At 39.5% G+C, this 27,010-nt stretch overlaps 1 protein-coding gene across 2 annotated transcripts; it reads right to left on the bottom strand.

Moving 5' to 3' along the window:
• Positions 1-359: 359 nt before the first annotated feature.
• Positions 360-26,057, bottom strand: PRKG2 (protein kinase cGMP-dependent 2; the record flags this gene model as incomplete). Of its 2 annotated transcripts, none has more annotated exons than XM_080632230.1 (18): positions 25,350-26,057; positions 19,563-19,729; positions 17,960-18,073; positions 15,038-15,143; positions 14,045-14,108; positions 13,159-13,243; positions 11,500-11,587; positions 10,550-10,618; positions 7,931-8,029; positions 6,867-7,017; positions 5,451-5,587; positions 5,201-5,290; positions 4,810-4,951; positions 3,956-4,119; positions 3,150-3,272; positions 2,174-2,236; positions 1,297-1,363; positions 360-455 (listed from the first exon to the last, which is right to left on the bottom strand). In XM_080632230.1, exons 1-18 carry the CDS (start codon positions 25,859-25,861, stop codon positions 360-362), a joined length of 2,337 nt encoding a protein of 778 aa, XP_080488356.1. In that variant the 5' UTR covers positions 25,862-26,057. The 2 variants fall into 2 exon arrangements, with proteins under 2 accessions (XP_080488356.1, XP_080488357.1); XM_080632231.1 differs by having other exon boundaries at positions 11,500-11,594; positions 13,166-13,243.
• Positions 26,058-27,010: the final 953 nt, after the last annotated feature.

Here is a 27,010-nt window from a genome sequence, read left to right as displayed (position 1 = left end):
CTCTCCATTCAAAATAAAGACATATGGTAACCTCGTTAACATCAAAATATTAGCTAGTGATATTTCCAATGGCAAAACCATACCTCTGATCCATAGTGTTTGAAAATGTTCACAGAGTCACTGTGTATCAAAAAACCTTCAGGTTACAACTGCCGACTGAATGCACGCCCTTGTTACAAAGAGATGCACACAGATTTTGGTACACTATCCAAGCCACTTTTGCTTTACTGTTTTATATCTTTCAAGGAATATTTTGTTTGTCACAAACCTTGTGTAATTGCATTTTAAGCACGAAACAAGAGAGCAGGTTTAGAACTGATGCCTATGAGTCTCTATAAATACCCTGGAAGAAGAAAACATCAGAAATCCTTGTCCCAGCCTGAAAGTTCATCTGGAGGGGTTCCCTCTTCAGGTGGATAGCTGTCAAAGTAGCTGTAATCAGTTGGTCCAGACAACTAGGACATTAAAAACACAAACAGAACTTTGTTTCAGAAAGTAACTTTTGAAACTACTCCTCATCGTTTATGCATTATTTTTATTGCTACCAGTGCAAGAATTAAAGGCTATGGATGATTTCTCTCAATGGATGCAATTCCTCATTCTAAACCCCCAGTAATGAAAATGTACAACAGAGCAATGGCATTAGCATCCTTAAACAAAACCACTCCCCAAATACTACCAAATCCTAGATTTTGCCCACAGCCCTATAAAGTCAGTAAGAAAACTGGCCACACTGTATACAGTTTTGATTCAGATTTGCTTAAGACCAAATCAACAGTCATGGGGTAGCTGCTCAAAGCAGACCTTGGAATTATTTTTTGTTTCAAATTGTATTCAAAGTGAGTTTCAAATTCTTTACCCTCAATCTTTTTTCATTTTAGGGCACAGAGAAATGGGCTGCTTAAAATAGGAAGCTTATTCAAGGATGTGCTGTAACTCTGTAATAAGAGAATACAGGAATTTTCACTCTGCACAGTAATGTGAACACTGCATTTTAATAATGTGTCCATTACTGAGGAAAATAGTTCTTTTCGGTTGTTTCTGACCAGACACTATTTATTCTAGTAATGGTGAAAATCTGATGCAAAGTACACAGGCAGAATAATATTTCCATTATTTAATTGAATTTAAGTGATGTATCACTTGCCGTCTCTCTTTCATGCCACTAAAAATGTCGAGCTATAATAATTCAAATGCACCTCTGGGAAATTTTGCTGTCACCATCAGTTGTTTCTTTGTAGAGAAGCACCTTTATGTTAGTTAAAACAATATGATATTGAAAGTTAAAGCCAATACCTCTCTTTTTAAAGGTGATATTAATTTCCTCACTTTCAGACCATCCCAGTTAAAACCACTCAACCACCTGATTAAAAAGAAATGAGAGACAGGGAGAGACCGAGAGAAAGATTGTTTTCTGTCACTATACTATTAATAGCTGAAAAACATGTGAACAAGGGCTATAAGACATTTTTTTTCATTATAACTTCTGTCCATGTGATAACACATTTGTTGAAAGGAGGAAACTTGAGCACCGTCATTGTCATACAAGGGAGTGGTAGCAGGGGGAGCTTCATGACCACCAGGTGCATTGCATCTCCTCTGCACAGAGGTGCCAAAGTGACAGGCAGGTTAATATACGCGTAAACACAGCCGTGCAAAGATATGCACCCCTTTGGGTTACCACCCTCTTTTAACAGTATGAGAGGAGACAAGTAGAAAAGTCAAAGCCCTTCTTTTACCAAGCACAAATGGCAGGGCTTAGAAACAACTCGGATAAAAACTAAAAGCAGGAAATGTTTCATCCAAAGAGGAGTTTCTTCGTTAGAAGAGAGAAGATAAAACCCTAATATTACTCCAGAGCTCTTAACTGCCATTCTTCAAAAGCAACTATGTATTGGTTAGGAGGTCTGAAAGATGCTGAACTGGCATCAATTTCTCTGAGAACTGAGTTAAACTCCTACATTGACAACGGGCAACAAAACCAGTAAATAACAAGATGTTTCCAGATAATCATGCTGAGGATTTATATTTATATTGTTGCCTGCCCTAGTCACAGATGCACTTAATAGCAACAGAGATCTCTTTGACGCAATCTGCCTGGAAGTGCCTGGAGCTTTATGGGTTTACTGGACAAATCAAACCCCAAATTTTCTTGGCAGCCTCTTTCACTTACCTATGCTTCTTAATGTCATTAATTCCATTCCTCAGGTTGCCTAATCTTTCTGTAGGGTTTTGCCTTAAAAAAGAATAAGGATTATTATTTTTTTAAATATTCTCTTTTACTTTTTTTGAAGAGCATTTGTAGGTCCTGACTGCCTGCACTGAAGTTACACAGGGATGAAGCTTGCACACAACATGTAGTCTTATGAGAGACATAAGCTCAGCGCTCCTTTCTTTTGAGGATGGAGAAACCTTCCAGGAAGACAAAGTGGTGTCACTACGCTGTGAGCAGCACAGTGGGAAATCAACTGGTTGAATTTTAGTTGCACAACTCCTTTTTCTTGGCCAGCAGGTCTGGTCATGAGTTACAAAGGATGCAGATCAAAATTGGCAGTTACAAAGATCCTTTCAATCCTGCTGCATAACCACGGTGTATACTGTTTCTCGTGCCATGGATGAAATCCCACTGAAGCTGGGGGTTCAAAGTCAGCAGTACTGCCCGCCACAGGTTATGCATGCTGCTATACACTAATGCTTCTGATTTATGCTGTCCCTTTTGAAGTATCACCTTTTTGCACATTTTCAAGCAGGCTTAAGTCAGTCTTTTAAGCATCCTACCCTTTCTGAAGGAGTTACATGCCTAAGTCATTTTGGGGGCAATTTTCAAAACACGGTGTTTGACAATAAAGTTAAATTCTTTTTCTCTTTCTTCTGCCCAGACTTAACAATTGTCCTCTAAGATATGTTTCAAAAATAATTCACAGGTACAGAGAAAGCCCAGAGCCTACATTTGTAGATGATACCTCTGCAGACTATGAGGTGTGACACACAATCAGAGGCATGCAAGTGCACTGAATATAATCAGAACATACTATGCTAGGCATCATAACACTTGTAAATGAAGTTGTCAGGAATTCAACACTCTAGACTGGATCTTAAATCATTCCATCTATCTACACCCAGGCTCTGCCACAAAGTGCACCTCCTACCTGCAGAGTCTGCGGATCAAATCCTCAGGCCGCCTCGTTATTACCTTAGGAAAATCCAGCTTTTCAATGCCTTTGAGAATCAAATTATATGTCATCATTTGATCGGCCCCAGAGAATGGTGGGCTAGAAAAAGAAAGCAACACTGATAAATGGGATGGCTGGCAAGAGCAGATGTGGCTGTTTCTCATCAAAGCATATATTTGAGAACATGGAAAAAACCCCACCTCCCTAGTTTTACAACCATCAGCCTTTCAGTCTATTTAAGATATTAGAAAGGTCTGAAGCTGAGAAGCTGCCTGTAGGTACCAGGGAAAATGCATGATTATATGTGTCCTTCTGAGGTAGACTGCCAGCCTAACTCAGAGAAGCTTCGTATTGTACTACTGCTGAACATTCATAATGAGTTGACGTGGAAGTGTGCATGGGGGCAAAGAATGAGACCTGCTTATAGCTCATCAACCGCACTGTATCCCATCATCCACTAACAGGGAAAAGAACAGTCTGCTGTCAGCTGTTTCTCACAGGAAACATCATCATCAGGTAAAGGAACTATATACCAGCCACTTATAGCCATTGTCTGGCTCCTTCCTTGGATGAGTAAACCAGAATTGAGAATATGTCCTACGCTTTGTGGTGTTTCTGAAATGATGGAAAACATGCATAAGAGGCAATAAGAAGTATTTTGCAAGTCATTCCTGTTTGCTGATGAGAAAAACCCCGAACTGTTTATTTAAAAGATAAATAAATTAGAAAAAAATTCTCAAAACAAACAAATGAGGTAAAAACTTGGAATAGGAGGCACTTACCTGCCAGTAAGGAGTTCATACACAAGAATCCCAAGGGACCAAAAATCCACACTGAAGTCATGGCCCTTACTCAGAATGACTTCAGGGGCAACATACTCAGGGGTTCCACAAAACGTCCAGGTTTTCTGCCCTGATCCAATCTTCTTTGCAAATCCAAAATCAACCTGATCAAAACCAACATACGCTGCATAATGCAGAGGTGTTTTGTACGGGGAAACCTTAGGTCTCAATTGCTTCCTTACCTCCTGAAAGGATCTCAATAATTGCCAGTGTACAGCTAAAACAATTACACACTGTTGTGAAGGAGAAAGAAGTAATTCCACTGGATTGCTGAATGTTATAGAACAGATTCATTTATTCTCATGAGTATTTTCCTGAATTATTTTTCTTTTGGATAGAACAATCTACGCTTTCCTTGAGGACTCATGATTTACAGCCCATGGAAAATGGCTCATTGTCCTCAGGGTGGATATTTCAAGCTCTTTGAAAGGTATTCTCTTTGCACTTCCCATGGTAGAACCTATGAGTGCTTAAGGCTGGACAGGAAGGTGATTCTGCACCTGGGAAATGTGGTTCCTGCCTTTACATTAAGATTGGCTGCTGGGAGAAATTATTTTTGCTGTTTATGCTGTGGTAAGAGCTCTCAGAGGCTGCAAATCCCGTTTGTCTATGGCTTGCAATGCCTTTGTTTCTTACTGTGCAACGAGTAGCCTGCCCTCTTTTCCAATGAAGTATAAGGGCTATTAAACTCCAGGATCCTGATACTATAATTACATGCCATCTATTTATATCCCCCTGCAAGGGAACAGGATGCAGGCACAAAAGGATAACATTACAAAAGAATTACATCTTACCAGTTTTATATATCCTTCAGCATCCAAAATTAAATTTTCTGGCTTCAGGTCTCTGTAGATAATCCCTATGTGATGGAGATAGTCAAAAGCCTCTGTCACACACCCAACACAGAACTTCGCAGTGGCTTCATCAAAGCTGCCTCTGGAACAGAAATAATCACTATCCTTGCAGACCATTAACTTCTAAAAAGGCCTCGCTCATTAACCAGGTAACATACATACACCCAGCACATTAACAGCTTTTCTGCACTGACATTCAGTACATCATTCATATAGTTGAAAGCTGAACTAAATGTCTTTTTATCAGCCCTTGAATACAGAACCTACTCAGCACACATATGGAGCTGACTGGTGATTTTAAAGGACAAAGTTCCACTTCATTTGCCGTTACCTGTCTCTCAGCAAGCTCCACAATTCCCCTCCAAGGCAAGCCTCCAGTAGCATGTACACATACTTGCTATCTTTGAATGTGCGATATAGTCTGTAAAGAAAAATGTCAGCAATTTAGGAAAAGCAAAATAAACCACAAGACTTTAGTGTCTCTTCCCCAGAACTCAGATATGCCAATCCTCATTCTTAATAAGGCTGCCCCATGGGTCAACTGGGGGTCAGCTTTCACAGGAATCTTATCTTCAACTTACTTTACAATGAATGGAGAACATATCTGCTCAAGGATTTTCTTCTCAGAATAGATATGTTCTTGCTGTTTGGTGTCCACTACATGTTTCTTCTTTATACGCTTCATAGCAAAAGCCATGTTCTCATTTTTCACTTTAACCTGTGAATAAAAATAATGAGTACATGTGAGACAAAGAAAGGATGTTTTACCGATCTGTTCTCAATAGATACAGTGATATCCATCTTCTTCATCACAGCATAGGGCTGAAATTGATGACTGTAATGAGGGACAAATGCCAGATTTTCTACAGAACTGTTCTGTATGATTTTAAGTCAAGTCAAGCATCAAATCTTTTTAGTGTCCCAGTGGTCACTTGTAAACTGAAATAATCTGTGTGGTCATTTTATGTATACAAAATAGCAGCAGTTTGGATAGGTGCTGCATTTTAAAGCTCCTAATTTCAATTTAAGATTTCTAAACAGTAGCATAAGACAAAAGAACAAAAAGTAGAGGCAGTTTATGAAGAACATTTACAAATAATTTTGTGTTATACTGAAATATTGTCGAGTATGCAATAGAAAAATGGAAGTCAAAACAGGGCTTCCAGGAATCCAAAGAAACAGCTATCAGCATTTTTCAACTGGCTGAGAATTCAAGTTTTAGCTTCCCATTCAGGTGATGCTGTAGAATTTCCAAGCTGGCAGTCAATCAATGTGGAAATTTGTTTTGTGAAGCATGAATCAAAATAAAACGATTGATGGTCTAACTACTGTAAAGGATTATTGACTTCACTAAAATCACAGTCTCCTGTAATTTGCCATTACCTTCAGCAGCCTGCAGAAGAAGAGTTTTTCTTCATGCTCTCCCCTGAGTTTGCTATGCAGCCAGAGGAGAGCTGCATCTAAGAATTTAGTGTAATTAGGCTCTTTACATCCTAGAAACACAATTGTTCATGCTGTTGAATATGACTCAAAAGGGCCAGTACAAATCGTTGGAAATTTCCAAGTCAATGCACCTCAGAAGCTAGATTACATTGGTTATAGTTGCTGTGGGGCGTACCAAAGTAATTCTAACAGCACAGACTGTGTCATGCTGGAGATTACTTCAGGTCCAGACAGCATCTTGGGAAAAGGCTTGCTATTCAGGGAACACACTGCAGGTAGGCACATCTGCAAACTTCACACACAAAACCTGATGAATATATGTCTAGTGACCAAGAAGATACTTCTAACAGCAGGAGATGAAGACATGTAAGAATGGATTCTTTTTCCTTTGAACACTGAAGTCCATAAAGTGTTTTTAAACTATGCATTGCTTTATATAGAATTACCTCTGTCTGAGAGGCCCAAATATTCAGAATATTAAAATCTTTCATATTTTTCAGCAGTTAATCATAAAGACAGAGAACTACTTGAATATGTTTAAAACAAACTCTTACAAGCTCAACCCTTCCGAACCCACCAACACCCAGAGTTGTGATAACTTCTAAATTCTGGAATGGGGAAGGAGGGAACTGGGCTACTTTTTCCTTCAGCTCTATCATCTCCAAAGACACGTCTTTGGCCAACTGTCCACAGAAGGATCTTCCTCTGCATTAAGAAAATTAACATAGGTTAGTGCTTTCCTTGCCAGCAACCTGTATCACAGTACTCTAATACTCCTATAAAAAATAAAGGAAAAAACCTTCTTAATTCCTCACAGAAACTTGATTTTGTTTTATGCAGAAGCACTTTCTCTCTGGACATCCTATTGAAGTAAATTAGAAACAAAATGCTACTGAAGTTCACTGAGTACAATCAATGGTATTTTTATCAAGAGCTGATTAGGTTCCTAATTACAGTCAGCTACAAAACTTGGGGCACTCCAAGTTGGAGAACCAATTTCTGAAGGAGTGTGTACCAGTTGCAGTAGAATGATCAGAAATAAAAATGCAGCTATATCTGTAAATAGAAGAAAATCATACTCTGCTAATATCCCAATAGTGCTCAGGTTGAACTCAGAGGCAGATAAAACTACAAATGCAGTCCAGAGCTAAAAGCAAACTCTTTAAAAGCACCAGCGCTACACTGAAACATTAAAAATAAATGGTTTCTTTCATGTCTGCTTATTTCTATTTGAAATGGCAATTAGTCTTTTGTACAGTAACGCAGTTTCTTTAACTTAATCGGGAGTTGGCCTTTAGGGGTTTTGCCAGCCAAAGAATTAACAATCAAAATGCAAGAAATTATTTGAGCACATTTCCACTTCTTTTCTGTGCTCAGTTTTCGTGGGACAGAGTGAATTCTTGGTTTACAGTCAACAGACTGAGATTATATGCAATTTTTGTTTTGGAAAAGAAATAAATTATTGGACTCCATAAGCATATCCAGTTATTATTATATTGATTGCTATCATTCCTACGCCCCATCTCTATCAACTACCATTCATGACTTTACCTACACATCTATCACTCTTTTTTATTATTACCTACTGAAGATGTGCCTAACAAATGATCTGACTTACTTTGCATGTCGCTTTTCATCAGCACGGGTCAGATTCGCCACATAACCTTCCAGGTAAGTTTGGAGCTCCTCATAAGTTCCAACAGTTTGATTAAATGTCCTAAAACCCCGAATGAAACAGTATAAACCACTGAACACACAGTGGAAAGACAAAACCCCCAGTATCTGTGCTGCTGCACCGAGGCTTTACATTGCCTCTAAGTCACGACCCAGACTGAACTTTACACTATCACTCTGACAAGAGAGATTCTAAGAGCTTTGAAGAGGCAGTAACAGCTGAAGTACCAAGCCTGGTTTACTGAAGTGTAGGGGGACAGAGTACCTGATTTCCTCAGGTCGTTTCATGTTATGTTCAAATAATTCGGAGCAGGCTGGTTGTACTTTGAGTTCCACATGCTTATTCAAGTGTGGTTTCACCATCCCTATCACAGGAACCAGGTTGGCATGAGTCCATGTTATCAGTCCTTCTATTCCAAAGGATATGGCACTGTGTACCTAGGGCTCAAGTGATTGAAAACACCTCTGTCTCTTCATAGGTAAGTAACAATACTGTAGGCAGAATAGGCTTAGAACAGTACTAACAACAATCATCTAGTCCAACAATCATCTAGTCCAACTGCCTTACTGACTGGTTATGTTGTGTTTGATACACCCCAGGATGCGGTTTGCTCTCTTGGCTGTTAGGACACATTGTTGACTCACCTCAAGCCTGCTGTCAGCCAGCACCCCCAGATGTGGTTCTGGAGGACTGCTCTCCAGCCACTCCTCTCCCAGTTTATACTTGTGCCTGGCATTACTCCATCCCAGGTGCAGAATCTGGCACTTGGACTTGTAAAATTTCATGTCATTAAAGACTGTCCAATGCTGCAGTCTAAGTAGATCCTCCTGAAAGGCATTTTGTCCCTCAAGAGTCAACAGCACCTCCCAGTTTGGTATCATCAGCAAACATGCTAATGGTGCATTCATCTCCTGCATCCACACCATTGATAAAGATATCAAACAGAACTGGCTCTAGATTGAACCCTGAGGAACACTGTTGGTGACCAGCCAGACGTAACCCCACTCACCATAACCCTTTGAGCCCTGTCAATCAGCCTGTTCTTCATCCAGTGCACTGTGAACCTGCTCATCACACAGTTGGACAACTTGTCCAGAAGGATGCTGAGAGGGACAGTATCAAAAGCCTTACTAAAATCCAGAAAAACTACACCCACTGCCTTCTGTTCATCCACTAGGCTGGCGACCTGATCATAGAATGACATCAAATTAGTTAAATTGGACTCTTCCTTGAGGAGAGGTAACCCAGGTTGACTGTGCCTGATGACTGCATTATTCCTTAAATGCACCCAGTATAATGTTCTCCACAATATTTCCAAGAGCTGCAGTTAGACTAACAGGTCTCTAGTTCCTTGGGTCTTCCTTACAAATAACAAGAATTTCCAAGACCTGCTTGTCACAGCAGTATGATATTCCTAGTTCATGTCTGGGAGGCTGAAATCTCCTACAAGGACAAAGGCTACCCATCCAGAACTTTTTCCTAATTGCCTACTGAATAAATCATCAGTGCTTACATCCTGGCTGAGTGATTGTTAGTAGACACCCACTACAACATTTCCTTTGTTTTCCATTCCCCTAATCCTCACCCAGAGGCTCACAACCACATCATCACTAACTGATAAGGGTTGTACAATCAAACCTCTCCCTTTAGTGCAGTGTGACACCTCTGCCCTGGCTATCTCTCCTGAACAGGCTTCTATGCCAGCACTCCAACTGTGGGCTTCATTTCCCTAAGTCTCACTAATACCAATGATATTGTAGCTCTGGGAACTGACCAGTTCTTCCAGGTCATGCTGTTTTGTTTCTCATACTGTGTGCCACCCTCCATCAATGCCACGCCAGCCCTTGATTTATCTACTGCAATCCTGTTGGTATCCCCCTCCCCTAGAATGCACCAGCTTTGGCATGCTTCTCTGCAACCTATTTAGACAGGCTAAAGAAAAGAAGAGGACAATGCATTCACAGATCAGGACGCCATTTCTTAAGTAGGGATAGAATCTTGGCCCTCAGTAGGAGCCCTTCTGGGATTCAGCAGGGAAAAGCATGGTGGCTGTCTGCATTTCAGGTAATCATCCATACAGCTAGCTTTGAGAAATACAGGTTTGTTGTTTCACTTTCCATTGGGAGCTTCTTTTCTTTTATCTTCTGTCTGCTCCATTCTTTTCCACTTTAGGAAGTGTAAAATTCCTGATAAAACCAGGCATTTGTCTGCATGTCCTGCTCAGCAAAAGGACATCCCGGAACGAGGGACAGCAGGGGATTATGATGTTCCCTGAGACAATGAATAGTACTTAACGAACGTGAAACCTCAGCACCACAGGAGAGAAAGAAAAAAGTAACTCTGAACTACTCTGAGCTTCCGTGATCCTGCACCTTCTGTCAGCCTCTCTTCACAAAGTCTTTGGCGAAAGCATAGCCACAGCTCAGTATTCCAAAAGCATAACCACTCATTCAGTATTCATTAAGAAAACATTGTGATTATGCCTACAGTGAAGTCACATCTTACTGTTAACTTACTGAAAGAGGATGCAAACCTTTCATTAAACAGTAGCACAGTACTTACTCTCTATCTATGACGAGGCACTCCACATTGTATTCATCTGCAATAACATTTGCTGATCTGACATCATCACTAAAAATTGAAACAGAAGAATTAAGAAGCATACAAAAATCCTCAAAGCACCACACACTGTACTCATGGAGAGTCACAGCTGCTATAGGTGAAACCCCTCAAAGGCCTCTGCAGCCTGTATCCAGATTAGTATTACTGAACCAAGCACATAATTATAGCATTTTACTAGCTATTCTTCTTGTCTAGCACAGTATTTTTTTTTCCAGTTTCAATAGGGTTTGGATCATAACTTCCTTTAGCAACTTTCCAAGAATTTAGGATGAGATGTAATTAGCATTACATTTATGATGATCTTAGTTGCATGAGATGTAATTAGCATTACAGCTTACCTTTCCTGAGATGTAATTAGCATTACATCTAGTTGTATATCAGGATTTGCCACTCACTTCTGAAATAATTGTCAGATATAAAACATCTTGAACACCTAACAATCCCTACTCAATTACCCACATAAACATGTGCTATATACTTGAACATATCTTCTCTCTACTCCTTTTCTCTATTTCTTACTATCATGAGCACCACCATGGAAACAACACCTCAGTCCAGTAATTATGGCACCTATCCGTACTAGGAGTCATACAGAGCCTGGCATAAGGTTTCATCACAGCTTTTACTGAAATATAAACTATAAGCAACAATGCAGAGAGGGCCAGCATTTGACATTTTCAGGGAAAACCAAAGCTAGATGACAGTGTGTACATTCAAGTTCTCTCCAGAAAAACCAAAACATTAAGACAAATTCAATCATTGCATTCATCCGTTGACATTACAATCAAAGCAAAGATTATATTTAAAATAGCCATGGCCTGTATAATCTGACACACAGTGATAGGTCATTTGAAATACTATACATTGTGAATCAGACAATGTGAACTAACCTAATCAGAGCCTTTTCTCCAAAGTAATCTCCTTTATGGAGATTTTTAATCAGCTGAGGCTGCGAGTGATCTGCAGTACTTTGGGTAACTATTACCTGGAAAGTACAGGAACAAAAATTCAGTAAGGAAAGTTTCCAAGTATTGCATGGTTTCCCCTTCCCTTCTGAGTATTTCATAAATGTCTTAAACTCAGTAATGATGCAGAAAGGGTTACAAATGTATATAATTACTCCCTCCTCTCAAAAATTAAAACCATCAAACATTCTGTGATTCTATGATCTCTGATTTTTGCTGAGATGGAAAAATTAATATATTCATTACTGCCCACCCCCCAACATTTTCTTCTCTTACCTTTGAAAACAGAGCAAAATAAATTGCATTTTAATGAAAAACTGAAAAGTACTTCAGTTCCCACAGTGGGCAGGCATCATATGAGCTTTTTGTCTTCTCAGCTAAACATACAGCCTCCACAAACATTAACTCACATTTCCTCTCATTAAATTCCACTTCCACAGTAGCACACATTCTGCTGATGCCACAAACCAAATTGGAATATCTCCAGATACAGACATGTTTTGGAAACTCAAAAACCCAACTGGAAGTTTATTGATGAAAATTCTGATTTGATTCTTTAGAGTCCTGTGTCTGCCTCCAATCTGATGGATAAAGGCTGCTGCCTTACTCTTCTGGGAGAAGGAATAGATCCTGAGTTACCTAGAAGGCCATTCTCCATTTAACTTAGGACTCTGTTATTTCTTAGACATTTCACAAGTCTATAGCTTGCCCATCAGACACTGAAACATCCAGGAGAAGACACATGACCAAATCTCATGTACAAAAAATAGACTTTACATCTCTGCATCGGTGTCATGATGCTTCAGGACATACTTCAATTACATTATCATTAGAACAGTATAACATGGGTTCATTGTGAAAATTAGGCTCCCTGAATCTCTGAAATGCTGCTCCAGGCTTTTATCAGAGTGCTGTGAACTTAACAGCATCCTCAAAAACTCTCTGCACAAATTTTACTATAGACCAAAGGCCACATCCTTCAAAGTAGCTTTTGAAATACAGATGTATATGTTACTTTGTAAGTTAGGTTTATAGAATCATAGAATCATAGAATAGTTAGGGTTGGAAAGGACCTTGAGATCATCAAGTTCCAACCCCCCTGCCATGGGCAGGGACACCTCACACTAAACCATGCCACCCAAGGCTTTGTCCAACCTTGCCTTGAACACCACCAAGGATGGAGCATTCACAACCTCCCTGGGCAACCCATTCCAGTGCCTCACCACCCTCTCAGTAAAGAATTTCTTCCTTATATCCAATCTAAACTTCCCCTGTTTAAGTTTGAACCCGTTACCCCTTGTCCTGTCACTACAGTCCCTGATGAATAGTCCATCCCCAGCATCCTTGTAGGCCCCCTTCAGATACTGGAAGGCTGCTATGAGGTCTCCACGCAGCCTTCTCTTCTCCAGGCTGAACAGCCCCAACTTTCTCAGCCTGTCTCCATACAGGAGGTGCTCCAGTCCCCTGATCATCCTCGTGGGCCTCCTCTGGACTAGTTCCAACAGTTCCATGTCCTTTTGATGTTGAGGACACCAGAACTGCACACAATACTCCAAGTGAGGTCTCACGAGAGCAGAGTATTACATCTTACCTTTCCTTTTGCTATTATGAAGAAAGTATTGCCTTCTTCTCCTTCCCGAATAACATAATCTCCCTTGTCATAGTACTCCTGTTGTGGAAGGAGGGGAAGAGAGAGACAATATTGTTCAATACATGATTAGCCTCTTTGAAAATTCTGATTACTATGCAGAGTTCTTAATACATCTGGATGTTCCAGTGATGTTTAACTTCCTATCTCCTGCGTATGTTGCATTCCATAATATGCAATTATTCCCCTATATAAAGCACGGCGGCCAATCTGTAACATATCTTCATGCAGCAGCATGTTTTTTGTTAAAAAACATATTAACACTGGTATCATCCTTATGAAGCAGGGGAAAATGAGGGGAAAAAAAAACAAAATAAAAAGCTCTTAAAAGAGTTCTAGATTAAAATCCCATTTCCAAAAGTAATTCTGGGCTTGACACCTCAGTGGGAATGTCTAAATCATTTATTGCAAGCTACGAAAGCATCAACTTTTCTGTGTCTGCCAAGGAATCCTGCCTTCATTGTTAAACTTTCAGTCAAGCATTTTTCCATGTTAACTTTCAGCTTTGTAATCTGTTTCTCATAAATATTCCTCATTTTTTTCTTCTCTAAGTGTTTCATCTTAATAAAGGCTGGATTATAGATGCTCTTATTTACTTGCTTAGTTCCTTCCATGTCAAAGATATAACTAGTTTTTATGCCACTAAATGTTATTATTTGCTGCCAACCTGGAATTCCACTCCAACCACTCCAAAACCACTGTCATGTTAAAAAAAGCTTGGCCGTTTTTTCTTTTTTTTTTTTTTTTTTTTACTTATTTATTCTTCTTTGTTATTTTGAAAGCTTACTGAATACTATTTAGAAAAACTGAACAGTCTCTTACCACCTCCAGGCAGTCTATGATCTTGGTCAACTTATCCTCAGGTAAGTTTTTCAGCAAGGACACGCTTCCAGAGAACAGAAATGAAAAACAAAACCAACCAAACAAAACCAAACAACAAAAGTAGTTGTCATTAACACTGTTTTAATGATCTCTTCTCATCTATATGCCTTCAGTACTACTTGGACAAGTATTAAAAGAGAATCCAACCACAGTGATGATTTAGTTAACTTGCTGGGGAGAAAGAAAAAGCTTCCCATCCTAAGCACTCAGACTTGCAAAAGTTAGGAAATCATAGAGCTCTCCAGCCACCCAGGCTCAGCTAAGAAGTATTTATAGAAATCAAAGGTGGAGATGGATGCAAAAATACACACGACATTCTCTGCATGGCCAGCCTTGAGGTCTCGATTTGAAGCCAAAACAGAATGGTAATTCTTTGTTAAAGAAAGAAAACACGAAATCAGCTGATTATGGTTTGGAACCTCTAATTCGACCTTCTTTTTAAGGAAAAGCACTGTACTACTCTGTGTTCCATGCAGGAAGGAGAATTATTCTACTCTGCAGATTTGCTAGTAATTTATATTGGTTCATAAATTGAGAGACATGCAGTTCTCATATTCAAGTCTCCAAGGGATGAATATTGCTTAATCTACTCCAGCAGCAAATTAACTTCTACGTGGAGGATTTATTTAATTCTATTTATTTAATATATTGTTTTAACTTCTAGCCATGTAACCTTCCCATACATTTGTTCCATTAGTTAAAAGCATTCATGAACCTATTGCTGTTTCCTAATGTAATACAGGATAAGAACAATCAAAATGAGAAAAAAGATTTTATGAATCTTCAAAAGAAAAAATCAAGAGAGGTAAGTATTGAGGCCTTTGAGGCCCTTTGCATTATGAGCACTTCTTTCTCTTTGTAAGCAGACTCTGTATCGTGCACCTTACGAAGAAGTTGAAACCAGTATTAGAAATATAAATGCATTATATGTACCTTCTAAGGAAATTTCTGTATTGCTCTTGTCTTGTTTGTGCTGTCACTCTCATGATATTTTGAAACACTTCTCTGTCCAACGCCCATGTTTTAACATTGGTGATTGCTTAAGAAAACAAAAACCAACAACAAAATCAACAATGCTTCTGAATAATGTGATGGAAGATGCTACAGTATCAGGTCATGGTACTAGGCAGACTAGCTCTTTCAAAATGCCCAATGCCAAATTTTAGAGTATATAGCACCTACTGCAATCAGACTTGTAAAAGAATTAAGCTTCCACTTAAACAATGCCCCCTGAAGTAAGGCATAGGTTTCCGAATGGCTCCTCCACACAGCACTTTCCGTGCAACTCCACAAGCTGAGTAACCTTGAAAACCTAGCCATTTACTACGAGCACAAACAGGGCTGAATACTTCTAAAGATCTAGTTGTAATCATGGACAGTCATTGCATTCAAAAGCTGCAATGTAATCTACAAAGGATCTTATTTGAAAGAAAGAGAAACTTGGCCGAATTTTTTATCATTTATGAGATAAATGTTGAATAATATGTCTTAGACCCATTTCTAACTCATATTACATGCAAAGTTTGTCACATATGCAGTAAGAAATAACAAAGGTCAAGAAATACATTTCATTTAATCCTGTGATCCTCACACAGTTTTCCTCCAATGTAGCCATTTTGTAAGGGAATAAAGAGTAATCAAAACATTAACCATTATCTTTCGAGGGGTAATCAAAATATTAATACAGTAAGCATGCATAAGATCCAGCATCAAAGGTGCAAACCACTAAACGGCCTCTATGTGCAATCACTGGCATAACAGAACACAACACATTGCACTCTTTAATTTAAGCAAAATAAGGTGATTCTGTTCAATTTAATACCTTATTTTAAAAGACGCTACACCATATTCAACAATTTTCCTTCTGTCATAAGAAGGAGCAAACCTGTTTTCTCTGGGATAAAGGAAAGCTACAGAAAAAAATAAAGCAATTGATCTCCTCAATTTATCATGAACACAGAATACAGGAAAGAAAAATGCCAGGTTTAAAATGATGCACAGTCATTGCTCTTTGTAGTTAACCCTGATATACACATATGCTCTCAACAGCCATTTATCAAAATAACTCAAAAATAATTTTGGATGTTGGAAGGGAGAACAAAGGTATTGCTTTGGTTTTGTTTTTCTGCTAAATAACATCTTTCAGTTTACTTCTCATGAAGAAAATATGGCAAGTATCCAAGCTATTGTGAATGCTTTTCCTGTGTCTTGCACCTTAACTAAAGAAAACAATTATATAGCTAGAAAAGTGCCTCTAATTTCAAAAATAAGATAGAGAAATTTATAAACATAGAAGTAAACCACATTCCCAGTTTCAAATACAGCTACTTGAACGCAAACATGCTGCTGTATAGCAGCAGCCATTGAAATGCTGTCTGTCTGAAGTCCTTCACTTGTCAGTTTTCAATGACTGCAGGCAAAGAGCATCTCTTGATCGAGCATCAAGAAAGAGTTTTCACATATGTATTTACTAGTCATTTATGGCATTGTACTGCTCTTCCTTCACAACAAGAAATACAAGAAAGCTATTGGGGAAGGGCAGGTTTCTGCAGGGATTTTAAGTAATCAAACACAGTTTCTTGTCCATAATTGGACAACTCTTGTCCTACCTCAAAACCAATTAATGTTAACAAAGGTTTAAAGCAGCATGACATCTTACTATGCAGAAACATTACTTTATAATGCTAATACTAGACGGCAAGCAAAAAAGGAAAATAGGGAACACATTCAAGTAGATCAGTGTGCTAGTAAGAAAAATAATCACATTATTGGTGCTGCTCTGTTTATCAGGCAACAACAAAAACAGATTAGATGTAATAATTTCCATCTGCACAGCCATCAATGATTAAGTGCTTAAACTAGAAGCAGGAAGAAAGACCAGGAGCTTTTAAAGCAAACAACTTCTTGTTTTATTCAATTTGCTCATTTTTAAGTCAACATGAACTCATCATTCTTACTGGTGGTTCAAAGTTCCTGCAGATTTAGACAGGAAAAGAAATTAGCCTTTAAGCACAATTTTTATGGAATGGTAGAGAGTGGGAAAATTAAGATTTTTATCATATTTGGTCACTTCCTGGTGTGTCACAGAATAATTATGGCAGGTTAGAAAATGAATTAAAGGGTACTTAGTGGACGAATACCCAGTTTTATGCAGGAAGAGGCATATGTGTGTCAGAGCAACACTTAACAACTCCATCCTGGTCTGCTGGTAAACACAAAGCAAAAGCCAGTATTTGTCTCAGAGAAGCAGCGCATCTCACCCGAAAGTTTCACCTTTTCCCCTACCATATTTGAGATAAAACTGAAATCTCCTAAGTGCCAGTTGCAAATACCAGGTGCAAGTGAATATTGGCAAGACTCAGTAACTTAATGATACGGAACTAAAAGAAGTAAAACAGCAACTAATTCCTACATATTTTATTTCCTCTTGAATTACACTTTATCTGCCCTATTAAAAACACCCAGTTTCAAACCAAATGTAATTTTAGCCTCAGAGTTGCATTTGACACAAGAAAGAACATAAGAGCCAAAGACCGCCACTGCTATGAATCATTCAACATTAAAACACAATCCTTCCGTAGCAGATAGTTTGGTGCAGATCTGGCTAAACAGCAGATCTATAGATGCCTAATCATTTATCGAAGGTCATGATAGAGACGGAATTATATTCATGGCATAGTGTTAGAGTTCCCAAGCAGAAGGAACTCAAGAAAGGAAACATGATCTTACTGTAGATAATCAGGACACGCAGAAATGTATTCAATGAAAACTTCAAAGATAACCTGGCTATAACAAGGATCTCACAAAAATTCAGTTTTCCTTTTGACCAATGTTGTTATAGCAAACCTTAGGTACCTTTCACAGAGGCTGTCCGTGTGCAGTTGTATAAAATGGCTAGTTCACCAAATGCCGTCCACACAGGTATTGAGGAGAGTAGTTTATCCTGCTGAAAGACCTCCAGACTGCCCTCTGTCAAAAATCATCAGGATAATAGGCGTTAAAACTGAGCTCAAGCACACAGAGTGAAGGGAAAACAAAACAATATTCTGCCTTTGCCACTCCCTGGAACAAAGGAATAGGAGCAAGAACTGCAAAACAGTAGAGGTTTGTGGGGCTTTTTGGGGTTTACTTTGTTGGGATTTAGGGGGGGAGGGATGGTTGTTTTTTGGTTTGGTTTTGTTTGGGTTTTTTTTAATGTATCGCTAAATCTAGAAATCTGCTCTAGAAGGGAGGGAAAGCTGAGAGAAACCTTTCAACACTAAAAGGCCATGGAAAACAGCCCTTCTGAATCCTGATGGGATAAATCTTTGCTGCAACAAAACAGTCAGTACAGGTTCAGATAGCCTACTGTAGCGCAGACAGACCAGTCTTAACATAGTGTACTCCTGAGGTTTGCCTGTTTATACATGTTTATGTATATGTGTGCAGAATGCAAAGGAGAGTACAGAAAAACAAAAAAGCACATTAAATCTTTAATAAATTCTCTTCGAGCCTTACTACAAACCTAACAAAAGTCAAAGAAAATCTGAATTTCTTCATAGGTTATGGTGCAAAAAAGGCTTCTCTTAAATATGTTCTGAAAGCTTAGCCCTCTTCTCTCCAAGACCCCCACTGACTCCTCAAAAAAGGTCTCATGTGCCAGAAAAATTTCCATGTGCACAACTTCACAGAATCACTTCCTCATATTTTATTTGTTCCTCATATTTTATTTGTTTTCCAAAACGTCATCATTTTGTCTAACAAGAATATGACTAGCACATTACAAGTCCTGCCTCCTCTTTCTCCCTGCACCATCTCTGTCATCCTAACACAGTGACCATCAATCACATGAAGCAAGAAGCCAGAAGATGTGCTTTCCAAAAATCTGTCATTTGAGATTTGAGTGTAAGCACAGTGGCAATCAGCACAGATGACTACTGCAGTGAGATTACTTCAGACCTGCTGTCAATACTTTAGGAAAGTCTTCCTATCCAAAGACTTTTTTGTTGTTGCTGCAGCTCTTTTGAAAACAAAACAGACATCTAATCTTTGAGAACAATAAAATCAGACCTCATCTTGCAGTTTCCCCATACACAGAAAACTAGTATAAGCTTCCATGAGTGTTGAAAAGTAAGTTTGTTTCAGAAGTGGCTTCATTATTGAGCAGTTTTCTGTATTTTAAAGTATACTTGCTCTTCCTTTGGCTATAGCTACACCAGAAAGGATTTGCTGACCTCCAGGCTTTCAGAAATGAAAGAGGCCATGAAACAGCATTATATCAAGGTTTACGTTTCTAAGGCTGGTTTTGTTGCTCTTACTCTGTTTCATAAAACTCAGAGGTAAAACTTGCATTGCTCTCAGTAGGGCCGGCAAAAATGATTTAAGAACATAAACATCATCATTGTGGTTTCCTGCAAAGACTTCTAAATTGCTTTCCACTATCTTGCACTTGTGTGTTATATGAGTAAGCAGTATTCACCTTTGAGAACAAAAATGTGATTGCCTGGCTCTCCCTGTCTGATGACATAGCTCCCTTGCTGGAAAGTCCTTTCATACATACATTCCACCATATCTCGGATCTGGTGAGGCTCCAGTCTCTTCAAGAACTGATTTTTATTCAGGGCATCTGTGATAAGTTTCTTCTCACTAGTTTTAAACAAACAAACAAAAAAAGTTTAAAGACCCAGCATGGTTGAGGTATATTATTCATGTGGCATTCATTCCTCTCAAGATGTTTCCTCTCATTTCTAACACACACATGACCAGTACCACCGACAAGTGTTACAACACTTGCAATCAATTATGCATACCCATTAGCAGTACCATGCTACGGCCTCTCTTCTGCTATGTGACCCTGCCTGCAGAAAGCATTACCTTAGATGTAAAAAAGCTCCCAGTAGAAGACATGCTCCCCAGAAAGTTTTGCACTGCTTCTCACCATGTTCTTTCCCCATTGCAAAACTAAGATAAATGCACTTGCTTACCTGAAGGAAAGAAATGTGAAAGGTATGCCTTCCTGTACCACTGCCTCTACAGGAATGGCAAGTTGGTATAAAATCAGACACACTTTTCTAACATTCTAACACATTTTTCCTAATACCCAGCAAAAACGTAACACTGATGATAGTAATAAGGTTAAAGTCAACCCTGATGGTACTAAGACCTCATCAAGAGTTTCTCCTATGTGGTAGGAAAGATGCAAGGAAAGAAAAGTACACAAAACCATGATTTAACAGCTGCTGTTGTTGCTTAGGGGAATATTAGAAGACACTGGTGGTGGGAAAAACAAAGCAAGTTGTAATGCTTTTCAGAATTTTTAGAGTATAATCAGAAGTAAAAATGTAATACAAGGGCTTGTGGATATAGGTATGTAGCCATTAATGTTGACATCCTTGTTTTCTGAAATTCAGTGTTTATAGCACACTTTGGTGATGCCATAGCAAGCTACAGCCATCCTGTTTTGTTAAAAAGTCTTTAGAAAAGCTTCTATCCATAAAAGACAGTGGTTGGATTTGTTAGAAGAAAATGTGGAAAATGCAACAGTGGTTAAATCCATTAACCAACCAAGACAAAGCTGGCTATACATACATAGATACATACATACCAGGCGATCTATGAGTTCTGGCTGACTTGTGTATGTTCTAGGTCAAGGGCTTCCTACAAAGCAGTGCCTTGAATCCATGCCAGAGTGAATGCAGTTAAACAGCTGCTGTCCTGATGGAGTTTTTATGGATCTACTGATTACTTTGACTTTACTACTGAAGTAAAAGATAAATTCTGCCTTCAAGTCCTTTTCTTTATGTGCATGTGTAAGGAAGCTGTATAACAAAGTAAACACCCTAACAACTTTCTGAGACATTTAAAGTTCACTTTTGCTTGTATTCATAAAAACACCACACAATTATAATCAAAAATAGGTTGTATGGGAAAACCTCCTGAAGCATATCCAGGAATATCCCATTCAGAGGGACCTTGGCATGCTTGTGAGGTGGGCTGATGCCAACCTTAAGAAGTTTAACCATGCCAAGTGCAAGGTCCTACACCTGGGTGGGAGCAATCCCAGGCACAGCTACAGGTTGGGCAGAGAAGAGATTCAGAGCAGCCCTGCAGAGAAGGACTTGGGGGTGTTGGTCAATGAGAAAATGAACGAGCCGGCTTCAGTGTGCACTCGCAGCCCAGAAAGCCAAGCGTATCCTGGGCTGCATCAAGAGGAGCGTGACCAGCAGGTCGAAGGAGGTGATCCTGCCCCTCTACTCTGCTCCTGTGAGACCTCAGTTGGAGTATTGTGTGCAGTTCTGGTGTCCTCAACATGAAAAGGACGTGGAACTGTTGGAACAAGTCCAGAGGAGGGCCACGAGGATGATCAGGGGACTGAAGCACCTCCTGTATGAAGACAGGCTGAGAAAGTTGGGGCTGTTCAGCCTGGAGAAGAGAAGGCTGCGTGGAGACCTCATAGCAGCCTTCCAGTATCTGAAGGGGGGCTATAAGGATGCTGGGGAGGGACTCTTCATTAGGGACTGTAGTGACAGGACAAGGGGTAACGGGTTCAAACTTAAACAGGGGAAGTTTAGATTGGATATAAAGAAGAAATTCTTTACTGTGAGGGTGGTGGGGCACTGGAATGGGTTGCCCAAGGAAGTTGTGAATGCTCCATCCCTGGCGATGTTCAAGGCCAGGTTAGACAAAGCCTTGGGTGACATGGTTTAGTGTGAGGTGTCCCTGCCCATGGCAGGGGAGTTTGAACTAGAAAATCTTAAGGTCCTTTCCAACCCTAACTATTCTATGATTCTATGATTCCATGAATGAACAATCTGTTAAGGCAATTTAAGTAGACTTACAATGTTACTAGCCATATAATGGCTTAAAATAAATAAAGGTGATGAAACGAGGCAAGAAAAATAAAATCAAGTAGTTATGGTGAGGAGTGTGTTTAGAAATAGAGATAACAACTCAGCTTCTGTTGTAAACAACAGGGTTATTAGAACATAAGCTCTAACTTTGTTTTCTGCTAAAAACAACCTTGCTTATTTAATTCACCCTGCCCTGATCATGCATACAATACTGCAGTAAAATACAGTAATAGCTCATAAACTGTTACTTAAAATGAGCACTAAAGCTTCCAGAACTACAGGAGACCATGCTGTTTTCAAAAAATGCAGTTAGCCACAGAGCAAAGGACACATGAGTATCATAACCATGGCTCAGGCTCTTGAATCAGTTGCTTGCTCATTTCATGGGCAAACAATATAGTATTTATCTTACAGTTGCGTCTTTGTTGTTACTTCACTTTATCCTATACCTGCCCCACTTCTGCAAACTGCTGCTAGAAATAACTAGATGTCCTGAAAGGACAAAAGATGTTTAATCCTGTACTCGAGCCAGTCACTGTCCTGATGAATACTATTAAAAGGCTAAAAAGTGGGTGCACAACTCCACACAACTGGTCTGGTGTTGAGGTATTTCTTGGACCCACCACTAGTAGGACTTCATCACCTGAGGCCAGCTGAGCCATTAGCATCTTTCTCCAGGCTTTTCTCCCCTCCTTACTGTTAGCTCTTGTGGAAATGTTACCCCTGCCCCTTTCAATACATTCCCAGTAAACCCCTAGGAATAGCACTTGACACTCTATGAAGGGCTTCTTGTTAACAGAATCAGGAATTTAGTCCCATCATGAGACAGTCATCTCATAGGTACAAGCGTACAACATACACTTTACAGAGCAATGCTGTCTCTTAATATATGTTTCTGCTACTAATGGGAGATTTTTGGTTATCTGCTGTCTTTGACTGGTAAAAGACATCAATGTCAAGTCTCAAGATAGTTCTTCCCCAACAAATAACTGTTGATAATGGAGCTGAGTCACGATCCTGACTTGATGTAGGCAGCTTAAATTCTGAGGATGGTAATAGCATGCTCTGGAAGGACACAGAAATGGAGAACCAGGTCCTAGAGATACTGAAACACATAGATTCTAAGCACTGCAAAGCATAACAGATTAAAAAATTTTCATTTGGAAGACCTTAGAGACCTGCTTTCATACATCTTGTTCAAATTCCAAAATCTTGAGGCTTTAGTTAAATTTTAATGCTCAAACTTCCATTAAGAAAAAACTTAAACTCTCAGTTTTGGAAACTAAGATGGATTTATCCAGCTAGCTCAAGAGATGAAATATATACATGAGAAAACATTCAGTAATACAGACAGATCAAGAACTACTGAAAGCTTCTAAAACAGTCATTAAAATAATTTATGCTGAGATACTCAAAAGTGTGCCACTTAAACCCCTACTAAATGAATAGCATAAAATTGTGCTGTTTTAAAAATGCTTCTAAAAGGGACTGGTAACACTCTAGACTCAATGCAAATTCAAGAATATAGCATGGAGTTTCCCTTCCTTCTGAAATAGCTCCTTTCACAACTGCAGAGTAACACAGGTAAGGAAACCTTCCAGCATGTGGTCGTCTCCATAGCAGGTGATGGTGGCTTAAACAACTGCAAGTGTAGCACAGGCTTTCCTGAGCAGCACAGTAGTGCTATGTGTAAAAACAGTTTTGTGGTATTTTCTTTACATTTGTTTGCTTCCAAAGTATTTGGAAGATCAAATGACCCTCCATTATCGCGTCAAAAGATGTATCTCCCTTTGAGAAGTCTGAGCAAATTCTTTCACTATTACTTGACCTGTTAGAGAAAGCATAAATTCTTCCCTCTGTGACTATAATGTATGTTAGTTTACAAACAGAATCACAGAAAAGCTAGAAATGGTGGGAAAGAAAGGGGAGGATGGCGTGCTCTTACTGCCAATGCAGTGCATGCTTAAGCAGTTTTTTCAGAGGAGTAAATATCTCAATAAATATAGGAGTGGTGTGTTCTGAATTGGTATGAATCTATGGGAGACTCAGCAGTAACAATGACAATCTCTGAACCAGACTGTAAGAGATGAAAGGAGGGAAAAGGAAAAGAACGGCTCCTTTATCCTGTTATGTTACACTAAATCTTATAGAAAAACAACAGAGATGGCACGCAACAAGAAAAAAAAAGAAAACATTTTTAGAAGTGCTGAACGAAGAAGGAAAATTTCAAGACAGGTAATTACAAATAGAACACTCCTAAAGCAAACAATTACTTAAACTGCCCAGGTACTTTTGATAAAATGTTAATACAATTCCTTTACTCTGGAAAAACATTACTAGCTGAAGATTTCAGCTCCTTATGGTGATGCTACAGCACACTGGTGACTCAGGCAGCTTTTCTGTTTCACAAGACAGCCTCTAATGTGCAATGATGGACATAATGGAGGGGAAATCTGATAACTCTCAGGTCTACTAAAGTACAGACTCAGATTGTGCCATGAATTCTTAACAGAATGATAAAGCTCCCCACAAATCTGAGGCTCTTAAGATGCTGGCTGACATCCAGATAGATTCTGGCTACCAGCATGCTAAAACAGATACTAAGGTTATGCCTACACTGCACAGCAAAAGAGGATCTAAGGTATGTTGAAAGATGTCAATCTGATGCCTATGTCTACAAGGTCAGCTGCAATCACAGAGCTCCACAAGGAGGTTACCACTTCTTGATTGTGAGCTGAAGAAGAGGTATTTTTGCTTCTGCAGAGGCTAGAAGTGTATTCACAGAGGAACAAATAAAACCAGGTTCCTACACCATGACTGTCAGAAGCTGGGCAGGAGAGCAAGAGGAAGCTGCTAAGAGGATAATCACACTACACAAAACATTTCATATTTCACACCAGACTGAGTTGAAACCAGGCTGGCGAACTTTGTACACAGCTCAGAATTGGTGTCCATACTGCATCTGGAAGAGCTGAGCTGGGGCCACCTCCTCCTTTCTAAAGCTGTCCATGCAATGGGAATAAGAATCTGAAACCATGTGAAGGCCTTCAGCCTTCTGCTCATCAGTGTTCCAGAGTATATCTTTAGCTCCAAGCACTAGATGAATCCAGACCTGAGAAGTTTAGGTTCTGCTTCACTGACAGCAAAGATAAATCCCAAAGAGACTTATTATAAGAGTCTCTCCTCAACTAAAACACAGAGGCTACCCACCACTTTTCATCTGCAGTCTGTGGGACACAGATGATTCTTGCTTAAAGTTGCACACAAACCCAGCCAGCACCAAACTACCATAGTGACAAAGCCTATATAAAAAAGATGGATATTTTAATCTCGATTTATTATAAGGAGAGGCTATCACTGTGATAACATTTATATATCTGTAACTCAAGCATGTAATCTCCCCGAAATGAGCTCACCTGGAATCCTTTCGGACTGTTGCTTTTTCCAAGGAGAACGTAGTTTGCCTGTTCAAATCATACAGCCGTGTCGTCGGCTCTGCAGATACACCTTCCTTGGCTCCTCTTCTCCTGTCAGCGGATATTTGAACCCTTGAAGCTGCTTTAAAAGGAGAAGGCTGAAGAGAGTGCCCTCCTTGAGTGATAACAACATCCTGCAGCTTGTTCAACTGTATACACTTGCTGTGAAGTTCCTTGGTGAGCTCTGCTATGACCTTAGCCTGCATCGCCAGCTGTTCCTGAAGCTCAACAACACGACTTTGACCCTCTTGCAACTCTTGATCTTTTCTTTTCAGTTCCTTTTCCAGTTCAAGCACCCTGCTGCAAAGAATATCAGCTTGCTCACTGGTCACATTGATGCCTAGCCCTGGGTCCTTCAAAAACTTACGGTTGCCACCACAGCCAATAGAGAGGTTTGCCACATGTCTGTCTGTTCTTCTCAGGTGCTTGGGTTTCACTAATCCATTCCCCATTTTGTCCAGAGAGCTGGGTGAGAAAATAAATTTGCAGTTTTACTTCATTCAGCAAAAAAAAAAAAAATCATGGAATGATAAGTAACAAATTTAGTCTTTAACTGGCAACTGAATTTGAGATATGCAACTATAGTAAACATAGTTGATTGCTTTCATCCTTTACAGCCCTGAAAATCGGAGAATGGCAAAGAGAAGAAGTAGGTAGGTGGCGGATACAAAGCAAAGAATCTGATGGTTAACACTTCTTGTTTGTGAGTTGAAGAAGAGATGTGTAAACTCCTATCAGCCTAGCGAAGACAAAGAAAACCTCAAAAACCAGCAGGAAGGAGAAAAGCTTGCACTGTACTGCAGGAGCAAGAAAACTGTTAGAAGGAGGAGCCTGTTACACAGGATCCTCAGAGAAGCAGTCAGAGTAGCAAGCCTGTCAGCATCTCAATGACGCTCTTAGTCGTGTGATTTAGTTTTAGGTATTGCTGTGAGGAGCAAGGAGTAGGACTCAATGATCCTTATGGGTTCCTTTTACCTTGAGATAGTCAATGAATTCTGTGATTAAAAAGAAAGAGTTGGATCACTTTCCAATTGAGGAATAATTACAGAGTACACAGACTCATTTAATCTGTGGGTGCGCAACTGCCTGGCATAAAGGATATGTGATTATTAAGCACATGTTAATAATATTAAAACAAACAAACAAACTTCAAGGGTTATGACCATAAAAGAACAGTCATACTGATCAGAACAGGGGTCTTGCTGGCTTGTAAACTGTCTCAACCATGGCCTTAAGGAGATGCCCAGCAAAGGATGAGCACATAGTCTGCTTGACTGAAATACTGTCTGAGATTTCAGATTTCCTGAGCCTGATATGCTTTAATCCTCAATAGATCTGTAATACTAGTATTTGTCCCATTTCCCATCTAACCTCTGTAAGCTTCATATCTGCAGACCCTGGCAGGACCTTAGTGAGGTTTTGCACAGGTCTGCTTTTTGCATGAGGAACTACCTCCTTTAATTTGTTTCTTCCAGTACAAAACCAAGGATATAAAAAGTAGGAAAATCCAGTTTCAGAAAGACTTATCTCTATTAACCTTTTCTCTACTATTTTGTAAATATCTGTCCTACCTCTCTGCCCGCACATACGTCTGAATTCTT

Source organism: Psittacula echo (genome assembly GCF_963264785.1).
Source record: "Psittacula echo genome assembly, chromosome: 1".
Classification (NCBI taxonomy): domain Eukaryota; kingdom Metazoa; phylum Chordata; class Aves; order Psittaciformes; family Psittacidae; genus Psittacula; species Psittacula echo.
Note: the sequence above shows the minus strand (reverse complement) of the source record. Positions and strands in the feature narration are given on the sequence as shown.